The sequence below is a fragment of the Lepisosteus platostomus genome, chromosome 18, assembly GCF_059453375.1.
Source record: "Lepisosteus platostomus isolate fLepPlt1 chromosome 18, fLepPlt1.hap1, whole genome shotgun sequence".
NCBI classification, from domain to species: Eukaryota; Metazoa; Chordata; class Actinopteri; order Semionotiformes; family Lepisosteidae; genus Lepisosteus; species Lepisosteus platostomus.
Genome location: NC_142628.1, coordinates 17,332,501 through 17,351,611, shown reverse-complemented (window position 1 = coordinate 17,351,611; position 19,111 = coordinate 17,332,501). Strand labels below are relative to the sequence as shown.

Genomic DNA, 19,111 nt, shown 5'->3' with positions numbered 1-19,111 from the left:
CAGCAATATCTCACACACTGGGACACAAACACAACATAAACTGGAATGCTACAGAACCCTAAACAGACAATACACACTAGCCGAATATTTGACCATGATAAGAAACAGACCCTGACGAAGTACAGGCTCAGTGACCACAGTCTGGCCATAGAAACTGGGCGACACAGGTAGACCTGGCTGCCCAGAGAGGACAGGATGTGCTCCCGGTGTCAGAGGTGCACTTCCTACTACACTGTGACAAATATTCTGGGATAAGAGAAACATTCTTCCCCAAACTCAGAAATCTAGTCCCAGAATTTCCACACCTGCCAGAATCACAACAAGTCCCGATCCTACTGGGAGAGGAGGGAACTCAAACTGGCAGCCCAGCATGTGATCTCCTGTCAATATTTAAATATTTAATGACAGTGAGTCTGTCTCTCAATAATAATAACACAGTGTGTGATCTCCTGTCCCAGCCTGAGGAACAGACAGTGAGTCTGTCTCTCAATAATGATAATACAGTGTGTGATCTCCAGTCCCAGCCTGAGGAACAGTGAGCCTGTCTCTCAATAATAATAATACAGTGTGTGATCTCCAGTCCCAGCCTGAGGAACAGTGAGCCTTTCTCTCAATAATTACAACAATAATACAGTGTGTGATCTCCTGTCCCAGCCTGAGGAACAGACAGTGAACCTGTCCCTCAGTAATAATAATACAGTGTGATGTCCTATCCCAGCTTCAGGAATAGTGAGCCTGTCTCTCAATAATAATAATACAATGCAGGGTCTCCTGTCACAGCTCAAGGGAGAGCTGATGACTGACACTGCTCGGGTCATGAAGGCCTTGCAGTTTAGCGTGTGCAGAGTGTTGTATTGACTCTCCTCTTGTAGGGAAGAGGCTCATAAACCCAGTTGCTCTGTGCAAAAGAAACAAGTACACCAGGGTCTCATCTGAAAGTTTATTGGACTTCAGCAGGGTTGTCAGGGGGGCTTGGTTCTTGTCCAGTGTCTGTCGAAAACAGCACCATCATAAAAGAACCTGTCCCTCTTGACTCTGAGCTCTGTCTGAGGAGCTGTCTTCTCTGAACCCTGAGCTCTGTCTGAGGAGCTGTCTGCTCTGGACCCTGAGCTCTGTCTGAGGAGCTGTCTTCTCTGGACCCTGAGCTCTGTCTGAGGAGTTGTCTGGTCTTGACCCTGAGCTCTTGTCTGATGAGCTGTCTGCTCTGGACCCTGAGCTCTGTCTGAGAACCTGTCTGCTCTGCACTCTGAGTTCTGTCTGAGGAGCTGTCTGCTCTGGACCCTGAGCTCTGTCTGAGGAGCTGTCTGCTCTGGACCCTGAGCTCTGTCTTGAGGAGCTGTCTTCTCTGGACCCTGAGCTCTGTCTGAGGAGCTGTCTGCTCTGGGCCCTGAGCTCTGTCTTGAGGAGCTTTCCTGCTCTGGACCCTGAGCTCTGTCTGAGGAGCTGTCTTCTCTGGACCCTGAGCTCTGTCTGAGGAGCTGTCTGCTCTGGACCCTGAGCTCTGTCTGAGGAGCTGTCGGCTCTGGACCCTGAGCTCTGTCTGAGGAGCTGTCTGCTCTGGACCCTGAGCTCTGTCTGAAGAGCTGTCTGCTCTGGACCCTGAGCTCTGTCTGAGGAGCTGTCTTCTCTGGACCCTGAGCTCTGTCTGAGGAGCTGTCTGCTCTGGACCCGAGCTCTGAGGAGCTGTTGGCTCTGGACCCTGAGCTCTGTCTGAGGAGCTGTCGGCTCTGGACCCTGAGCTCTGTCTGAGGAGCTGTCTGCTCAAGGCCCTATCCAGCCCCTGGTCAGCGCTCCCTCTCTGCACTGCTCTCACTACCCACGGATGAGTGGGCTGGTGGAACTGTGACCCCTGGACAGAGGCCAGAGTGCAGATGGACATCTTGACACAAAGTGTTTGTTCCTTCCAGAGCTGCTCAGGCCTGCAGTGTCTCTGAGATCAGAGAGGATTAAAGAAGATATATAAAAACACAAACACACACTTGCTTATTGTTAAATTAATTAAATTAGTTCTAGTATTAATACATTCAAGTACTCCTACATGGTCCCTAGGCCCAAAAAGGCAGAATTGTTTCCTGGTTCCCGTTGAGGACACGGACTGGCCAATCATAGTCCATCTCCTGGTACATGTGACAGGAAGTACAGAGGACTCAACTAGTCATCTGGATCAGAGGCTGAAAACAGCGGAACAGAGAAAGGAGAAACTGGCCAATTTCACTGCCCGAGCAAACTGGAGTGTGACCTGCTGGGCTAATCACTGTCTTCAACAGCTGATGTTCTCTGTAATGGGGATCTGGCGACATTTTTTTGCCCTTTCCTTCTCTCTTCTTCTCTCCATCAATCTGGGTGGCTTCTCTATTAAACACTCTGAGTTTCATCCATTTGTCACTCTCTCCTGCTGTCTTTCTCTCACTGTCTCTCTCCCTCCCTCCTTCTGTCTCCCTGTCTCTCTCTCCTGTCTCTCTCCCCCTGTCTCTCTCTCTGATTTTCTTCATTCTCTCGTCTTAGCGGTTAGACTTTCTTGTTCTCCCTCTCTGGGTTCAGCAACAACCAGAGAAGAGGACAAAGAAATGCAGATTGACAAATGTGAAGACAGCAGTATCAGGGGTGCAGATCAATGAAATGACCGCAGTGGCAGATGAGTTGATTGGCTGGGTGATAGGTCACTTCGGGCAGGACGGACAGACAGGGGCAGCAGCCTATTTGTGGAGGTAGGCATCCAGCCACAGATCTCCAGACTTCTTCAGGGAGCTGTGAGGAAGAGAGAGGGAGCTAAATACACAGACAGGGACAGAAGGCTTAATACACACGCTAGTAACGTGTTCAGGTGTGTGTTTAGCATGTTCCAGCTCATGCTGATGTGTGTTGTTGTGTTCAGGAGTGTCTAGGCGTGTTCCAGCTCATGCTGGTGTGTGGTGATGTGTTCAGGAGTGTCTCGGCGAGTTCCAGCTTATGCTGGTGTGTGGTGATGTGTTCAGGGGTGTCGGTGTGTTCCAGCTCATGCTGGTTTGCGTTGTTGTGTTCAGGAGTGTCTGGGCGTGTTCCAGCTCATGCTGGTGTGTGTTGTTGTGTTCAGGAGTTTCTCGGCGTGTTCCAGCTCATGCTGGTGTGTGTTGTTGTGTTCAGGAGTTTCTCGGCGTGTTCCAGCTCATGCTGCCGTGTGGTGTTGTGTTCAGGCATGTCTTGCAGCAGGTCTTACCTGACGATGTCGGTGAAGCCCTGCCACAGCCCCTTGACACGGTAGGGCACCCCGTGCTTGTGGCACAGAGCCCGCACCAGCGGCGCCACCTTCCAGTAGTTGTGCCTGGGCATGGTGGGGAACAGGCTGGGGACACAGAGACGGGAGTCAGGCCCACGCGGACCGCGCGGACTGTCTGAGAGTCCAGTTCTCACTGCGCTCAGAGCGCAGGCTGTGTGCTCAGGGCTACTCACTGGTGCTCGATCTGGAAGTTGAGGTGTCCGCTGAACCAGTCGTTGAAGAAGGACTGCTCTATGTTACAGGTGGCGGCCAGCTGAGACACACAGGCAGACAGGGGTCACGACTCTGCACACACATCCCTGAGCGCTGGGGTGTTCAGCGCACAGTGCAGTGTGCTCAGGGGATGGGGCAGTGTGTTCATTGTGTTCAGAGGACAGTGTTGAGTGTGTTCAGGGGATAAGGCAGTGTGTTCAGAGGATGGGGCAGTTTGTTCAGTATGTTCATGGGATGGGGCAGTGTGTACATTGTGTTCAGAGGACAGTCCTGTGTTGAGTGTGTTCAGGGGATGAGGTTGTGTTTTCAGTATGTTCAGAGGACGGGGCAGTGTGTTCAGTGTGTTCAGAGGATGGGGCAGTGTGTTCAGAGGACAGTCCTGTGTTCAGTGTGTTCAGAAGACTGGGCAGTGTGTTCAGAAGACAGGGCAGTATGTTCAGTGTGTTCAGAGGACAGTCTGTACCTGCATGCTCAGCCAGTCCTGGTGCTTCTCGTAATCGATGTCCATGGGGATGTGGTTCATCTGAGTCACCCAGACAAACCAGTGACTCTCCAGGAACCTGAGGAGAGGAGTCACACGCTGATCATTCCACAACACTACTGAAGCGTTCATTTGTGAATCAACACTGTGTTCATCCTGTCCCCCCCTCACTCTCTCCCTCCTTCACACTCTCAGTCCACATACAGATTAACACTCCAGTGTTAAGGGGATCCAGGTTGTGGTGGAGGGGGGTCATGGGTTATGTCAGCAGCCATATCACCCTGCAACTCACAACTGGCAGCCCACTGAAGCTCAGCAGCCTGGTCAGTACCTGGGAGATGGGAGACCTCCTGGGAAAAACTAAGGTTGCTGCTGGAAGAGGTGTGAATGAGGCCAGCAGGGGGCGCTCACCCTGTGGTCCATGTGGGTCCTATTGCCCCAGTATAGTGACGGGGACACTATACTGTAAACAGGCGCTGTCCTTCGGATGAGACGTAAAACCGAGGTCCTGACTCTCTGCTGTCATTAAAAATCCCAGGGCGCTTCTCGAAAAGAGTAGGGGTGTAACCCCAGCGTCCTGGACAAATTTCCCATTGGCCCTTACCAATCATGGCCTCCTAATAATCCCCCTCTATGAATTGGCTTCATTACTCTGCTCTCCTCCCCACTGAGAGCTGGTGTGTGGTGAGCGTTCTGGCGCACTATGGCTGCTGTCGCATCATACAGGTGGGGCTGCACATTGGTGGTGGTGGAGGGGATCCCCATTACCTGTAAAGCGCTTTGAGTGGAGTGTCCAGAAAAAGCGCTATATAAGTGTAAGCAATTATTATTATTATTATTATTATTATTATTATTATTATTATTATAGCCCAGTGATAATCAGAGAGGCTGAGCAGCTGACACACACTGCCCTGACACTACACACTGACCCCTACACACTGACCTGACCCTACACACTGACCCTGACACTACACACTGACCCCTACACACTGACCCTGACACTACACACTGACCCTACACAATGACCCCAAAGCAACACACTGACCCCAACCCTACACACTGACCCTGACCCCAACCCTACACACTGACCCTGACCCCTGCACACTGACCCTGACCCTACACACTGACCCCTACCCTACACACTGACCCTGCCCACAGTGTGTCTCTCACACACACACTGACACTGTGAAGCCCGCAGTGTGTCTCTCTCACACACACACTGACACTGTGAAGCCCGCAGTGTGTCTCTCTCACACACACACTGACACTGTGAAGCCCGCAGTGTGTCTCTCTCACACACACTGACACTGTGAAGCCCGCAGTGTGTCTCTCTCACACACACTGACACTGTGAAGCCCGCAGTGTGTCTCTCTCACACACACACTGACACTGTGAAGCCCGCAGTGTGTCTCTCTCACACACACACTGACACTGTGAAGCCCGCAGTGTGTCTCTCTCACACACACACTGACCCTGTGAAGCCCGCAGTGTGTCTCTCACACACACACTGACACTGTGAAGCCCGCAGTGTGTCTCTCTCACACACACACTGACACTGTGAAGCCCGCAGTGTGTCTCTCACACACACACTGACACTGTGAAGCCCGCAGTGTGTCTCTCACACACACACTGACACTGTGAAGCCCACAGTGTGTCTCTCACACACACACTGACACTGTGAAGCCCGCAGTGTGTCTCTCTCACACACACACTGACACTGTGAAGCCCGCAGTGTGTCTCTCTCACACACACTGACCCTGTGAAGCCCGCAGTGTGTCTCTCACACACACACTGACACTGTGAAGCCCGCAGTGTGTCTCTCTCACACACACACTGACACTGTGAAGCCCGCAGTGTGTCTCTCACACACACACTGACACTGTGAAGCCCGCAGTGTGTCTCTCACACTCACACACTGACACTGTGAAGCCCGCAGTGTGTCTCTCTCACACACACACTGACACTGTGAAGCCCGCAGTGTGTCTCTCACACACACACTGACACTGTGAAGCCCGCAGTGTGTCTCTCTCACACACACTGACACTGTGAAGCCCGCAGTGTCTCTCTCACACACACACTGACACTGTGAAGCCCGCAGTGTGTCTCTCACACTCACACACTGACACTGTGAAGCCCGCAGTGTGTCTCTCTCACACACACACTGACACTGTGAAGCCCGCAGTGTGTCTCTCACACACACACTGACACTGTGAAGCCCGCAGTGTGTCTCTCACACACACACTGACAATGTGAAGCCCGCAGTGTGTCTCTCTCACACACACTGACACTGTGAAGCCCGCAGTGTGTCTCTCACACACACACTGACCCTGTGAAGCCCGCAGTGTGTCTCTCACACACACACTGACACTGTGAAGCCCGCAGTGTCTCTCTCACACACACACTGACACTGTGAAGCCCGCAGTGTGTCTCTCACACACACACTGACACTGTGAAGCCCGCAGTGTGTCTCTCTCACACACACACTGACACTGTGAAGCCCGCAGTGTGTCTCTCTCACACACACTGACACTGTGAAGCCCGCAGTGTGTCTCTCACACACACACTGACACTGTGAAGCCCGCAGTGTGTCTCTCTCACACACACTGACACTGTGAAGCCCACAGTGTGTCTCTCACACACACACTGACACTGTGAAGCCCGCAGTGTGTCTCTCACACACACACACTGACACTGTGAAGCCCGCAGTGTGTCTCTCACACACACACTGACACTGTGAAGCCCGCAGTGTGTCTCTCTCACACACACTGACCCTGTGAAGCCCGCAGTGTGTCTCTCACACACACACTGACACTGTGAAGCCCGCAGTGTGTCTCTCTCACACACACACTGACACTGTGAAGCCCGCAGTGTGTCTCTCTCACACACACACTGACACTGTGAAGCCCGCAGTGTCTCTCTCACACACACACTGACACTGTGAAGCCCGCAGTGTGTCTCTCACACACACACTGACAATGTGAAGCCCGCAGTGTGTCTCTCACACACACACTGACACTGTGAAGCCCGCAGTGTGTCTCTCACACACACACTGACAATGTGAAGCCCGCAGTGTCTCTCTCACACACACACTGACACTGTGAAGCCCACAGTGTGTCTCTCTCACACACACACTGACACTGTGAAGCCCGCAGTGTGTCTCTCACACACACACACTGACACTGTGAAGCCCGCAGTGTGTCTCTCACACACACACTGACACTGTGAAGCCCGCAGTGTGTCTCTCTCACACACACACTGACCCTGTGAAGCCCGCAGTGTGTCTCTCACACACACACTGACAATGTGAAGCCCGCAGTGTGTCTCTCTCACACACACACTGACACTGTGAAGCCCGCAGTGTGTCTCTCTCACACACACACTGACACTGTGAAGCCCGCAGTGTGTCTCTCACACACACACACTGACCCTGTGAAGCCCGCAGTGTGTCTCTCACACACACACTGACACTGTGAAGCCCACAGTGTGTCTCTCACACACACACACTGACACTGTGAAGCCCGCAGTGTGTCTCTCTCACACACACTGACACTGTGAAGCCCGCAGTGTGTCTCTCTCTCACACACACTGACACTGTGAAGCCCGCAGTGTGTCTCTCTCACACACACACTGACACTGTGAAGCCCGCAGTGTGTCTCTCTCACACACACACTGACCCTGTGAAGCCCGCAGTGTGTCTCTCACACACACACTGACACTGTGAAGCCCGCAGTGTGTCTCTCTCACACACACACTGACACTGTGAAGCCCGCAGTGTGTCTCTCTCACACACACACTGACCCTGTGAAGCCCGCAGTGTGTCTCTCTCACACACACACACTGACACTGTGAAGCCCGCAGTGTGTCTCTCACACACACACTGACACTGTGAAGCCCGCAGTGTGTCTCTCTCACACACACACTGACACTGTGAAGCCCGCAGTGTGTCTCTCACACACACACTGACACTGTGAAGCCCGCAGTGTGTCTCTCACACACACACTGACCCTGTGAAGCCCGCAGTGTGTCTCTCACACACACACTGACACTGTGAAGCCCGCAGTGTGTCTCTCACACACACTGACACTGTGAAGCCCGCAGTGTGTCTCTCTCACACACACTGACACTGTGAAGCCCGCAGTGTGTCTCTCACACACACACACTGACACTGTGAAGCCCGCAGTGTGTCTCTCTCACACACACACTGACACTGTGAAGCCCGCAGTGTGTCTCTCACACACACACTGACACTGTGAAGCCCGCAGTGTGTCTCTCACACACACACTGACACTGTGAAGCCCGCAGTGTGTCTCTCACACACACTGACACTGTGAAGCCCGCAGTGTGTCTCTCTCACACACACACTGACACTGTGAAGCCCGCAGTGTGTCTCTCACACACACACTGACCCTGTGAAGCCCGCAGTGTGTCTCTCTCACACACACTGACACTGTGAAGCCCGCAGTGTGTCTCTCTCACACACACACTGACACTGTGAAGCCCGCAGTGTGTCTCTCACACACACTGACACTGTGAAGCCCGCAGTGTGTCTCTCACACACACACTGACACTGTGAAGCCCGCAGTGTGTCTCTCACACACACACTGACACTGTGAAGCCCGCAGTGTGTCTCTCTCACACACACACTGACACTGTGAAGCCCACAGTGTGTCTCTCACACACACACTGACACTGTGAAGCCCGCAGTGTGTCTCTCACACACACACACTGACACTGTGAAGCCCGCAGTGTGTCTCTCACACACACACTGACACTGTGAAGCCCGCAGTGTGTCTCTCTCACACACACTGACCCTGTGAAGCCCGCAGTGTGTCTCTCACACACACACTGACACTGTGAAGCCCGCAGTGTGTCTCTCTCACACACACACTGACACTGTGAAGCCCGCAGTGTGTCTCTCTCACACACACACTGACACTGTGAAGCCCGCAGTGTGTCTCTCTCACACACACACTGACACTGTGAAGCCCGCAGTGTGTCTCTCACACACACACACTGACACTGTGAAGCCCGCAGTGTGTCTCTCTCTCACACACTGACACTGTGAAGCCCGCAGTGTGTCTCTCACACACACACTGACACTGTGAAGCCCGCAGTGTGTCTCTCTCTCACACACTGACACTGTGAAGCCCGCAGTGTGTCTCTCACACACACACTGACACTGTGAAGCCCGCAGTGTGTCTCTCTCACACACACTGACACTGTGAAGCCCGCAGTGTGTCTCTCACACACACACACTGACACTGTGAAGCCCGCAGTGTGTCTCTCTCACACACACACTGACACTGTGAAGCCCGCAGTGTGTCTCTCACACACACACTGACACTGTGAAGCCCGCAGTGTCTCTCTCACACACACACTGACACTGTGAAGCCCGCAGTGTGTCTCTCTCACACACACACTGACACTGTGAAGCCCGCAGTGTGTCTCTCACACACACACTGACACTGTGAAGCCCGCAGTGTGTCTCTCACACACACACTGACACTGTGAAGCCCGCAGTGTGTCTCTCTCACACACACTGACACTGTGAAGCCCGCAGTGTGTCTCTCACACACACACACTGACACTGTGAAGCCCGCAGTGTGTCTCTCACACACACACTGACACTGTGAAGCCCGCAGTGTGTCTCACACACACACTGACACTGTGAAGCCCGCAGTGTGTCTCTCTCTCACACACTGACACTGTGAAGCCCGCAGTGTGTCTCTCTCACACACACTGACACTGTGAAGCCCGCAGTGTGTCTCTCACACACACACACTGACACTGTGAAGCCCGCAGTGTGTCTCTCACACACACACACTGACACTGTGAAGCCCGCAGTGTGTCTCTCTCACACACACTGACACTGTGAAGCCCGCAGTGTGTCTCTCTCTCACACACACTGACACTGTGAAGCCCGCAGTGTGTCTCTCTCACACACACTGACACTGTGAAGCCCGCAGTGTGTCTCTCACACACACACACTGACACTGTGAAGCCCGCAGTGTGTCTCTCACACACACACTGACACACAGTGTCACCTCACCTGACGAAGCTGATGAGTGCGATGGAACCCCAGCCACCGAACAGAGGCACGTAGCACAGGAAGTAGCGCAGGTAGTAGGTGAGAGACCACAGCAGGTCCTGAGAGAAGAGAAGACAGACAGGTCAGTGCTGGACAGGACTGGAGAGGGCAGAACAGGGCTGGAGAGGGTAGGGCAGGGCAGGGCAGGGCAGGACAGAGCAGCACAAGGCTGGACAGGGCAGGCAGGACAAGGCTGGAGAGGGCATGACAGGGCTGGAGAGGGTAGGTCAGGGCAGGGCAGGGCAGGACAGGTCAGGACAGGACAGAGCAGCACAAGGCTGGACAGGGCAGGTCAGGACAAGGCTGGAGAGGGCATGACAGGGCTGGAGAGGGTAGGTCAGGGCAGGGCAGGGCAGGACAGGGCAGGACAGGGCAGCACAAGGCTGGACAGGGCAGGTCAGGACAAGGCTGAAGAGGGCATGACAGGGCTGGAGAGGGTAGGTCAGGGCAGGGCAGGTCAGGGCAGGACAGGGCAGGACAGGGCAGCACAAGGCTGGACAGGGCAGGTCAGGACAAGGCTGGAGAGGGCATGACAGGGCTGGAGAGGGTAGGTCAGGGCAGGACAGGGCAAGTCAGGGCTGGAGAGGGCTGGACAGGGATTGAGAAGACTGGAGGGCAGTACAGGGCAGTACAGGGCAAGGCAGGGCAAGGCATGGCAAGGCAGGACAGGTCAGGACAGGGCTGGACAGGGCATGACAGGGCAAGGCAGGGCAAGGCAGGACAGGGCTGGACTAGAGAGGGCTGGACAGGTCAGGGCAGGTCAGGGTTGGACTGGACAGGTCAGGACAGGGCTGGACAGGTCAGGAAAGGGCTGGACAGGGCAGGACAGGGCAGGACAGAGCTCGACAAGGTTGGAGAGGGCAGGACAGGACAGGGCTCAAGAGGGCTGGACAGGGCTGGACTGGACAGAGCTGAACAGGTCAGGACAGGGCTGGACAGAGCTGGGCAGGGCTGGACAGGGATGGAAAGGGATGGAAAGGGATGGAGAGGGGTGGACAGAGCTGGACAGGGCAGGACAGGGCTGGACAGAGCTTGACAAGGTTGGAGAAGGCTGGAGAGTGCAGGGCAGGGCAGGGCAGGGCTGGACAGAGCTGGACAAGGCTGAAGGGGGCTGGAGAGGGCAGGAAAGGGCAGGAGAGGGCTGGAGAGGGCTGGACAGGGCAGGACCCTGATCCATATACATTCATTGCAATTCAAATAACTAGGGAGAAGTTGCAATCAGGACACTCACCACCCAGTCACGACGGGAGATCATGGTCTGAATTATCTGGATGTGGAAGTACACTGGGATGAGCAGGGGGGGTCCAACTGTACAGAGAGAGAGAGAGGTTAATACAGACACACTGACTGGACACTCCAGTACATTAACACTGCACTGAGAGAGAGAGGGGTTAATACAGACACACTGACTGGACACTCCAGTACACTAACACTGCACTGAGAGAGAGGGGTTAATACAGACACACTGACTGGACACTCCAGTACATTAACACTGCACTGAGAGGACACAGAATGTGGGAGAGAAATATTGAGACAAAAGAAGACTCACTGAGGAAGAAATACTGGTGCTGATGATTGTAGGGCAGGTACTTCAGTTTCTTAATCCCATACTGGAAGAAAGACAGTGTCAGTGTGTTAGTGTGTTACTGCACCAGTCAGTCAGTGTGGTAGTAATTCAGGCAGTGTCTCAGGCTGTCAGTGAGTCAGTGAGTCAGTGAATCAGTGAGTCAGTGAGTCAGTGAGACAGTGAGTCAGTGAGTCAGTGAGTCAGTGAGTCAGTGAGAGTCAGTGAGAGTCAGTGAGTCAGTGAGACAGTGAGAGAGTGAGACAGTGAGACAGTGACAGTGAGTCAGTGAGACAGTGAGTCAGTGAGTCAGTGAGTCAGTGAGACAGTGAGACAGTGAGAGTCAGTGAGAGTCAGTGAGTCAGTGAGTCAGTGAGAGTCAGTGAGTCAGTAAGACAGTGAGACAGTGAGACAGTGACAGTGAGTCAGTGCATCAGTGCATCAGTGCATCAGTGCGTCAATGCATCAGTGAGTCAGTGAGTCAGTCAGTCAGTCAGTGAGTCAGTCTGACCTCCACAGGCTGGGTCTTTCCCAGTACGAAGGTGTGCAGCATGTTGACATCAGGGTCTTTCCTGAAGATGTTGGGCTTCGCATGGTGCTGAAAATGCCGATGGTTCCACCAGTTAGCGGAGGCTCCCTGAGGACAGACAGACAGGGCTTCAGTCTGAAGGAAGTGAAACACACTGATAGGCTGGAGGACTGTCTGGGCTGACTCAGGTTACCTTGAGGTGTCCGATGGTGAACTTGTGCAGCAGGTGGTTCCAGCGTGATGACCTGAACACCGACAGGTGTCCGAAATCGTGCTGCAGCCAGCCGGCCTGCGCCTGAGAGGGGAGAGGAGGAGGGTGAGGACAGTGAGGAGGGTGAGGGGAGTGAGGAAGGTGAGGAGGGTGAGGACAGTGAGGAGGGGGGTGAGGACAGTGAGGAGGGTGAGGACAGTGAGGAGGGCAAGGGGAGTGAGAAAGGTGAGGAGGGTGAGGACAGTGAGGAGGGGGGTGAGGACAGTGAGGAGGGTGAGGACAGTGAGGAGGGCAAGGGGAGTGAGAAAGGTGAGGAGGGTGAGGACAGTGAAAAGGGGGGTGAGGACAGTGAGGAGGGCGAGGGGAGTGAGGAAGGTGAGGAGGGCGAAGACAGTGAGGAGGGGGTGAGGACAGTGAGGAGGGTGAGGACAGTGAGGAGGAGGGTGATGACAGTGAGGAGGGTGAGGACAGTAAGGAGGAGGGTGAGGAGAGCGAGGAGGGTGAGGACAGTGAGGAGGAGGGTGAGGACAGTGAGGAGGGTGAAGACAGTGAGGAGGAGGGTGAGGACAGTGAGGAGGGCGCGGAGGGTGAGGACAGTGAGGAGGAGGGTGAGGACAGTGAGGAGGGCGAGGGGAGTGAGGACAGTGAGGAGGAGGGTGAGGACAGTGAGGAGGGCGAGGGGAGTAAGGAAGGTGAGGAGGGTGAGGACAGTGAGGAAGACAGTAAGGAGGGCGAGGGGAGTGAGGAAGGTGAGGATGGAGAGGAGAGCGAGGAAGGTGAGGAGGATGAGGACAGTGAGGAGGAGGGTGAGGACAGCGAGGAGGAGGGTGAGGAAGGTGAGGAGGTTGAGGAAGGTGAGGACAGTGAGGAGGGTGAGGACGGTGAGGAGGGTGAGGAAGATGAGGAGGGTGAGGAGGACGAGGAGGGTATGGAAGATGAGGAGGGTGAGGGGAGTGAGAGGAGTGAGGAAGGTGAGGAGGGTGAGGACAGCGAGGAGGGTAAGGAAGATGAGGAGGGTGAGGGGAGTGAGGAAGGTGAGGACAGTGAGGAGGGTGAGGGGAGTGAGGAGGGTGAGGAGGAGGAGGATGAAGAGAAGAGTGAGGAGGATGAGGAGAAAGATGAGGAGGAGAGTGAATGGGAGGATGAGGAGGAAGGTGAGGAAGATGAGGGGAATGAGGAGCATGATGAGGAGGGTGAGGAATAGGAGAGTCAGGAGGGAGAGGAGGAGGGGGAGGAAGAGGAGAGTGAGGAGGAGGATAAGGAGAGTGAGGAAGAGGAGAGTGAGGAGGAGGATAAGGAGGGTGAGGAATAGGAGAGTGAGGAGGGTGAGGAAGCGGAGAGTCAGGAGGGAGAGGAGGAGGGGGAGGAAGAGGAGAGTGAGGAAGAGGAGAGTGAGGAGGGTGAGGAAGATGAAAGTCAGGAGGGGGGGGGTGAGGAAGAGGAGAGTGAGGAGGGGTAGGAAGATGAGAGCCAGGAGGGGGAGGAGGAGGGCGAGCCGGAGGCAGACTGGTGCCCCCTGGCCCTCAGTACCTGGGAGGTGGCCAGCAGCACCGCGCAGAGCAGCGTCTGGGGCCAGCCGGTGCCCAGCGTCCACAGCAGAGCCAGGGCCAGCGCCTCCAGCAGGATGATGTGGCCCAGGTACAGCCAGAAGAACCAGGGCTCGGCCCGCAACAGCTCCATCTTCTCCACTGATTCCCGCAGGGCCCGGAAGTCACGGAGCACAGCCTCCTGCAGGCCGGGATCGGAGCACAGAGAGGAGGAGGGAGAGAGGCGTGGGGCAGGGAGGGAGAGGAGAGAGAGGAGACAGGGAGGGAGGGAGAGGAGAGAGGAGACAGGGAGGGAGGGAGAGGAGAGAGAGACAGAGGCAGGGAGGGAGAGGAGACAGGGAGAGGAGAGAGGAGACAGGGAGGGAGAGGAGAGGAGAGAGACAGAGGCAGGGAGGGAGAGGAGACAGGGAGAGGAGAGAGGAGAGAGAGACAGAGATAGGGAGGGAGAGGAGACAGGGAGGGAGGGAGAGGAGAGAGGAGACAGAGACAGGGAGAGGAGAGAGAGACAGAGATAGGGAGGGAGAGGAGACAGAGAGGGAGGGAGAGGAGAGAGGAGACAGAGGCAGGGAGAGAGAAAGGAGACGGAGAGAGGGAGAAGAGACAGAGATAGGGAGGGAGAGGAGAGAGGAGACAGGGAGGGAGAGGAGAGAGAGACATAGATAGGGAGGGAGAGGAGAGAGGAGACAGAGGCAGAGAGAGGAGAGAGGAGACAGAGGCAGGGAGAGGAGAGAGGAGACAGGGAGGTAGGGAGGGAGAGGAGAGGGGAGACAGGGAGGTAGGGAGGGAGAGGAGAGAGGAGAGAGGAGACAGGGAGGTAGGGAGGGAGAGGAGAGAGGAGACAGGGAAGGAGAGGAGAGGAGACGGAGAGGCAGGGAGGTAGAGAAGTGAGGGAGAGGAGGCAGAGGTGGAGAAGAGGGAGAGAGGGAGAGAGTTCATCTCCACGACACAGCAGTGATCGCGATGCAGTGTCCGACAGTTCCTCACAGCGGCCTGCAGGGGGGTGACTGGCCACTAGGTGGCAGTGCAGCCCTGCAGCCAGTTTTCAGAGGGCTCCCAGGGGTCCTTTATCCCTCCCAGCAGGCCTTACTGGCAAGGCTGGTGAACTGCACCCTCTCTTGGTGGGGGGCTGTCAGACAGGACCGTGTGTGTCAGTCCAGGTGTCACTGTCACAAACCCATTGATTACGACTCTAATTAGACTCTAATTAGGCAGACAGAGCTGCCCCGCTCCTCGCCTCTTGCCCACACAGGGGTGGCGTGTGTTATCGCCGAGACCCGGCCCACGTCACATGGCCTATCGCGAACACAAACAGGATGAGCTGGCAGGCGGGGACTCAGCAGGTAACCATGGTGAGGGGTGTGGCGTCTGTGAAAGGCCCGCTCTCATTGGAGTCTGCAGTTAAGGGGCGGGGTTGGGCGGGACTCACACTCTTCTGATGATCCTGATTGGGCTCCCCTGGGGCCAGCTCTCCAATCAGAAGTGGCTTGAGGAACTTGCGCACTAAGTTGGGCTCGGGGTGAAAAGCTCTGAAGGCGTCCTGAGGGAGAGAGAGGTCAGGGCAGAGTCTCAGTTAATAATTAATCCAGGTCACAGTCCAGTCAGTCCAGCCTGGAGAGTCTCAGACTGCTCTGTCAGTGTCAGTGGAGTCTGATTATAATCCCAGTTAATAACTAATCCAGCTCACAGTCCAGTCAGTCCAGTCCAGCCTGGAGAGTGTCAGACTGCTCTGTCAGTGTCAGTGGAGTCTGATTATAATCCCAGTTAATAACTAATTCAGCTCACAGTCCAGTCAGTCCAGTCCAGTCTGGAGAGTCTCAGACTGCTCTGTCAGTGTCAGTGGAGTCTGATTATAATCCCAGTTAATAATTAATCCAGCTCACAGTCCAGTCAGTCCAGTCCAGTCTGGAGAGTCTCAGACTGCTCTGTCAGTGTCAGTGGAGTCTGATTATAATCCCAGTTAATAACTAATCCGGCTCACAGTCCAGTCAGACCAGCCTAGCCTGGAGAGTCTCAGACTGCTCTGTCAGTGTCAGTGGAGTCTGATTATAATCCCAGTTAATAACTAATCCAGCTCACAGTCCAGTCAGTCCAGTCCAGTCTGGAGAGTCTCAGACTGCTCTGTCATTGTCAGTGGAGTCTGATTTTAATCCCAGTTAATAATTAATCCAGCTCACAGTCCAGTCAGTCCAGTCCAGTCTGGAGAGTCTCAGACTGCTCTGTCAGTGTCAGTGGAGTCTGATTATAATCCCAGTTAATAACTAATCCAGCTCACAGTCCAGTCAGTCCAGTCCAGTCTGGAGAGTGTCAGACTGCTCTGTCAGTGTCAGTGTGAGTCTGATTATAATCCCAGTTAATAACTAATCCAGCTCACAGTCCAGTCAGTCCAGTCCAGCCTGGAGAGTCTCAGACTGCTCTGTCAGTGTCAGTGGAGTCTGATTATAATCCCAGTTAATAACTAATCCAGCTCACAGTCCAGTCAGTCCAGCCTGGAGAGTCTCAGACTGCTCTGTCAGTGTCAGTGTGAGTCTGATTATAATCCCAGTTTATAACTAATCCAGCTCACAGTCCAGTCAGTGCAGTCCAGCCTGGAGAGTCTCAGACTGCTCTGTCAGTGTCAGTGTGAGTCTGATTATAATCCCAGTTAATAATTAATCCAGGTCACAGTCCAGTCAGTCCAGCCTGGAGAGTCTCAGACTGCTCTGTCAGTGTCAGTGTGAGTCTGATTATAATCCCAGTTTATAACTAATCCAGCTCACAGTCCAGTCAGTCCAGTCCAGCCTGGAGAGTCTCAGACTGCTCTGTCAGTGTCAGTGGAGTCTGATTATAATCCCAGTTTATAACTAATCCAGCTCACAGTCCAGTCAGTCCAGTCCAGCCTGGAGAGTCTCAGACTGCTCTGTCAGTGTCAGTGGAGTCTGATTATAATCCCAGTTAATAACTAATCCAGTTCACACTCCAGTCAGTCCAGCCTGGAGAGTCTCAGACTGCTCTGTCAGTGTCAGTGGAGTCTGATTATAATCCCAGTTAATAACTAATCCAGCTCACAGTCCAGTCAGTCCAGTCCAGCCTGGAGAGTCTCAGACTGCTCTGTCAGTGTCAGTGTGAGTCTGATTATAATCCCAGTTAATAACTAATCCAGCTCACAGTCCAGTCAGTCCAGTCCAGCCTGGAGAGTCTCAGACTGCTCTGTCAGTGTCAGTGTGAGTCTGATTATAATCCCAGTTAATAACTAATCCAGCTCACAGTCCAGTCAGTCCAGCCTGGAGAGTCTCAGACTGCTCTGTCAGTGTCAGTGGAGTCTGATTATAATCCCAGTTAATAACTAATCCAGCTCACAGTCCAGTCAGTCCAGTCCAGCCTGGAGAGTCTCACACTGCTCTGTCAGTGTCAGTGGAGTCTGATTATAATCCCAGTTAATAACTAATCCAGCTCACAGTCCAGTCAGTCCAGTCCAGCCTGGAGAGTGTCAGACTGCTCTGTCAGTGTCAGTGGAGTCTGATTATAATCCCAGTTAATAACTAATCCAGCTCACAGTCCAGTCAGTCCAGCCTGGAGAGTCTCAGACTGCTCTGTCAGTGTCAGTGGAGTCTGATTATAATCCCAGTTAATAACCAATCCAGCTCACAGTCCAGTCAGTCCAGTCCAGCCTGGAGAGTCTCAGACTGCTCTGTCAGTGTCAGTGGAGTCTGATTATAATCCCAGTTAATAACTAATCCAGCTCACAGTCCAGTCAGTCCAGCCTGGAGAGTCTCAGACTGCTCTGTCAGTGTCAGTGGAGTCTGATTATAATCCCAGTTTATAACTAATCCAGCTCAAAGTCCAGTCAGACCAGCCTAGCTCTGTCAGTGTCAGTGGAGTCTGATTATAATCCCAGTTAATAACTAATCCAGCTCACAGTCCAGTCAGTCCAGTCCAGCCTGGAGAGTCTCAGACTGCTCTGTCAGTGTCAGTGTGAGTCTGATTATAATCCCAGTTTATAACTAATCCAGCTCACACTCCAGTCAGTCCAGCCTGGAGAGTGTCAGACTGCTCTGTCAGTGTCAGTGGAGTCTGATTATAATCCCAGTTAATAACTAATCCAGCTCACAGTCCAGTCAGTCCAGACCAGCCTGGAGAGTCTCAGACTGCTCTGTCAGTGTCAGTGGAGTCTGATTATAATCCCAGTTAATAACTAATCCAGCTCACAGTCCAGTCAGTCCAGTCCAGCCTGGAGAGTCTCAGACTGCTCTGTCAGTGTCAGTGGAGTCTGATTATAATCCCAGTTAATAACTAATCCAGCTCACAGTCCAGTCAGTCCAGTCCAGCCTGGAGAGTCTCAGACTGCTCTGTCAGTGTCAGTGGAGTCTGATTATAATCCCAGTTAATAACCAATCCAGCTCACAGTCCAGTCAGTCCAGTCCAGCCTGGAGAGTCTCAGTCTGCTCTGTCAGTGTCAGTGGAGTCTGATTATAATCCCAGTTAATAACTAATCCAGCTCACAGTCCAGTCAGTCCAGTCCAGCCTGGAGAGTCTCAGACTGCTCTGTCAGTGTCAGTGTGAGTCTGATTATAATCCCAGTTAATAACTAATCCAGCTCACAGTCCAGTCAGTCCAGTCCAGCCTGGAGAGTGTCAGACTGCTCTGTCAGTGTCAGTGGAGTCTGATTATAATCCCAGTTAATAACTAATCCAGCTCACAGTCCAGTCAGTCCAGCCTGGAGAGTCTCAGACTGCTCTGTCAGTGTCAGTGGAGTCTGATTATAATCCCAGTTAATAACTAATCCAGCTCACAGTCCAGTCAGTCCAGTCCAGCCTGGAGAGTCTCAGACTGCTCTGTCAGTGTCAGTGGAGTCTGATTATAATCCCAGTTAATAACTAATCCAGCTCACAGTCCAGTCAGTCCAGTCCAGCCTGGAGAGTCTCAGACTGCTCTGTCAGTGTCAGTGGAGTCTGATTATAATCCCAGTTAATAACTAATCCAGCTCACAGTCCAGTCAGTCCAGTCCAGCCTGGAGAGTCTCAGACTGCTCTGGCAGTGTGACTGTAATCCCAGTAACTGGTCGAGAGTGATACCCAGTGAAGTGTGTGTGTGTGTGTGCTGTGTGTGCGGGGTGCAGGGCTTAGGGATCCCGGAACAGATTTGGGGGTGTCTTACGGTGGCGTCCTCTCCAGCGTAGTGACTGATGACCCGTCTCCCCCCGGGGTGCCTCTGGGCCCACTTCGTGATGTTGTACACCTTCCTCT

At 53.9% G+C, this 19,111-nt stretch overlaps 2 protein-coding genes across 4 annotated transcripts in view; one reads left to right on the top strand and one right to left on the bottom strand.

Annotated features, from left to right (window-relative positions):
* Positions 1-926: 926 nt before the first annotated feature.
* LOC148645831 (acyl-CoA Delta-4 desaturase-like) overlaps positions 927-19,111 on the bottom strand; it is a 22,315-nt gene continuing 4,130 nt past the window's right edge. For 2 of the 3 annotated variants that reach the window (XM_088611783.1, XM_088611784.1), the window contains exons 2-13: positions 19,023-19,111; positions 15,316-15,426; positions 13,873-14,070; positions 12,325-12,426; positions 12,114-12,239; positions 11,588-11,648; positions 11,270-11,346; positions 10,000-10,097; positions 3,933-4,029; positions 3,430-3,509; positions 3,197-3,322; positions 927-2,748 (exon numbers count right to left, since the gene is read on the bottom strand). The exon at positions 19,023-19,111 is cut by the window's right edge. In XM_088611783.1, coding sequence (XP_088467909.1) covers positions 2,697-2,748; positions 3,197-3,322; positions 3,430-3,509; positions 3,933-4,029; positions 10,000-10,097; positions 11,270-11,346; positions 11,588-11,648; positions 12,114-12,239; positions 12,325-12,426; positions 13,873-14,070; positions 15,316-15,426; positions 19,023-19,111 — 1,217 coding nt within the window. In that variant the 3' untranslated portion in view covers positions 927-2,696. The remainder of the gene's footprint in view (positions 2,749-3,196; positions 3,323-3,429; positions 3,510-3,932; positions 4,030-9,999; positions 10,098-11,269; positions 11,347-11,587; positions 11,649-12,113; positions 12,240-12,324; positions 12,427-13,872; positions 14,071-15,315; positions 15,427-19,022) is intronic. The other variant, XM_088611785.1, reaches the window with a different exon arrangement.
* Positions 12,789-13,801, top strand: LOC148645832 (uncharacterized). The gene is made up of 3 exons (XM_088611846.1): positions 12,789-12,794; positions 12,842-13,535; positions 13,677-13,801. Exons 1-3 carry the CDS (start codon positions 12,789-12,791, stop codon positions 13,799-13,801), a joined length of 825 nt encoding a protein of 274 aa, XP_088467972.1.

Coding starts and splice junctions, on each gene's coding strand:
- LOC148645832 (XM_088611846.1), top strand. Junction 13,536..13,676: donor TGAGGAGCATGATGAGGAGG/GTGAGGAATAGG, acceptor AGGGTGAGGAAG/CGGAGAGTCAGGAGGGAGAG.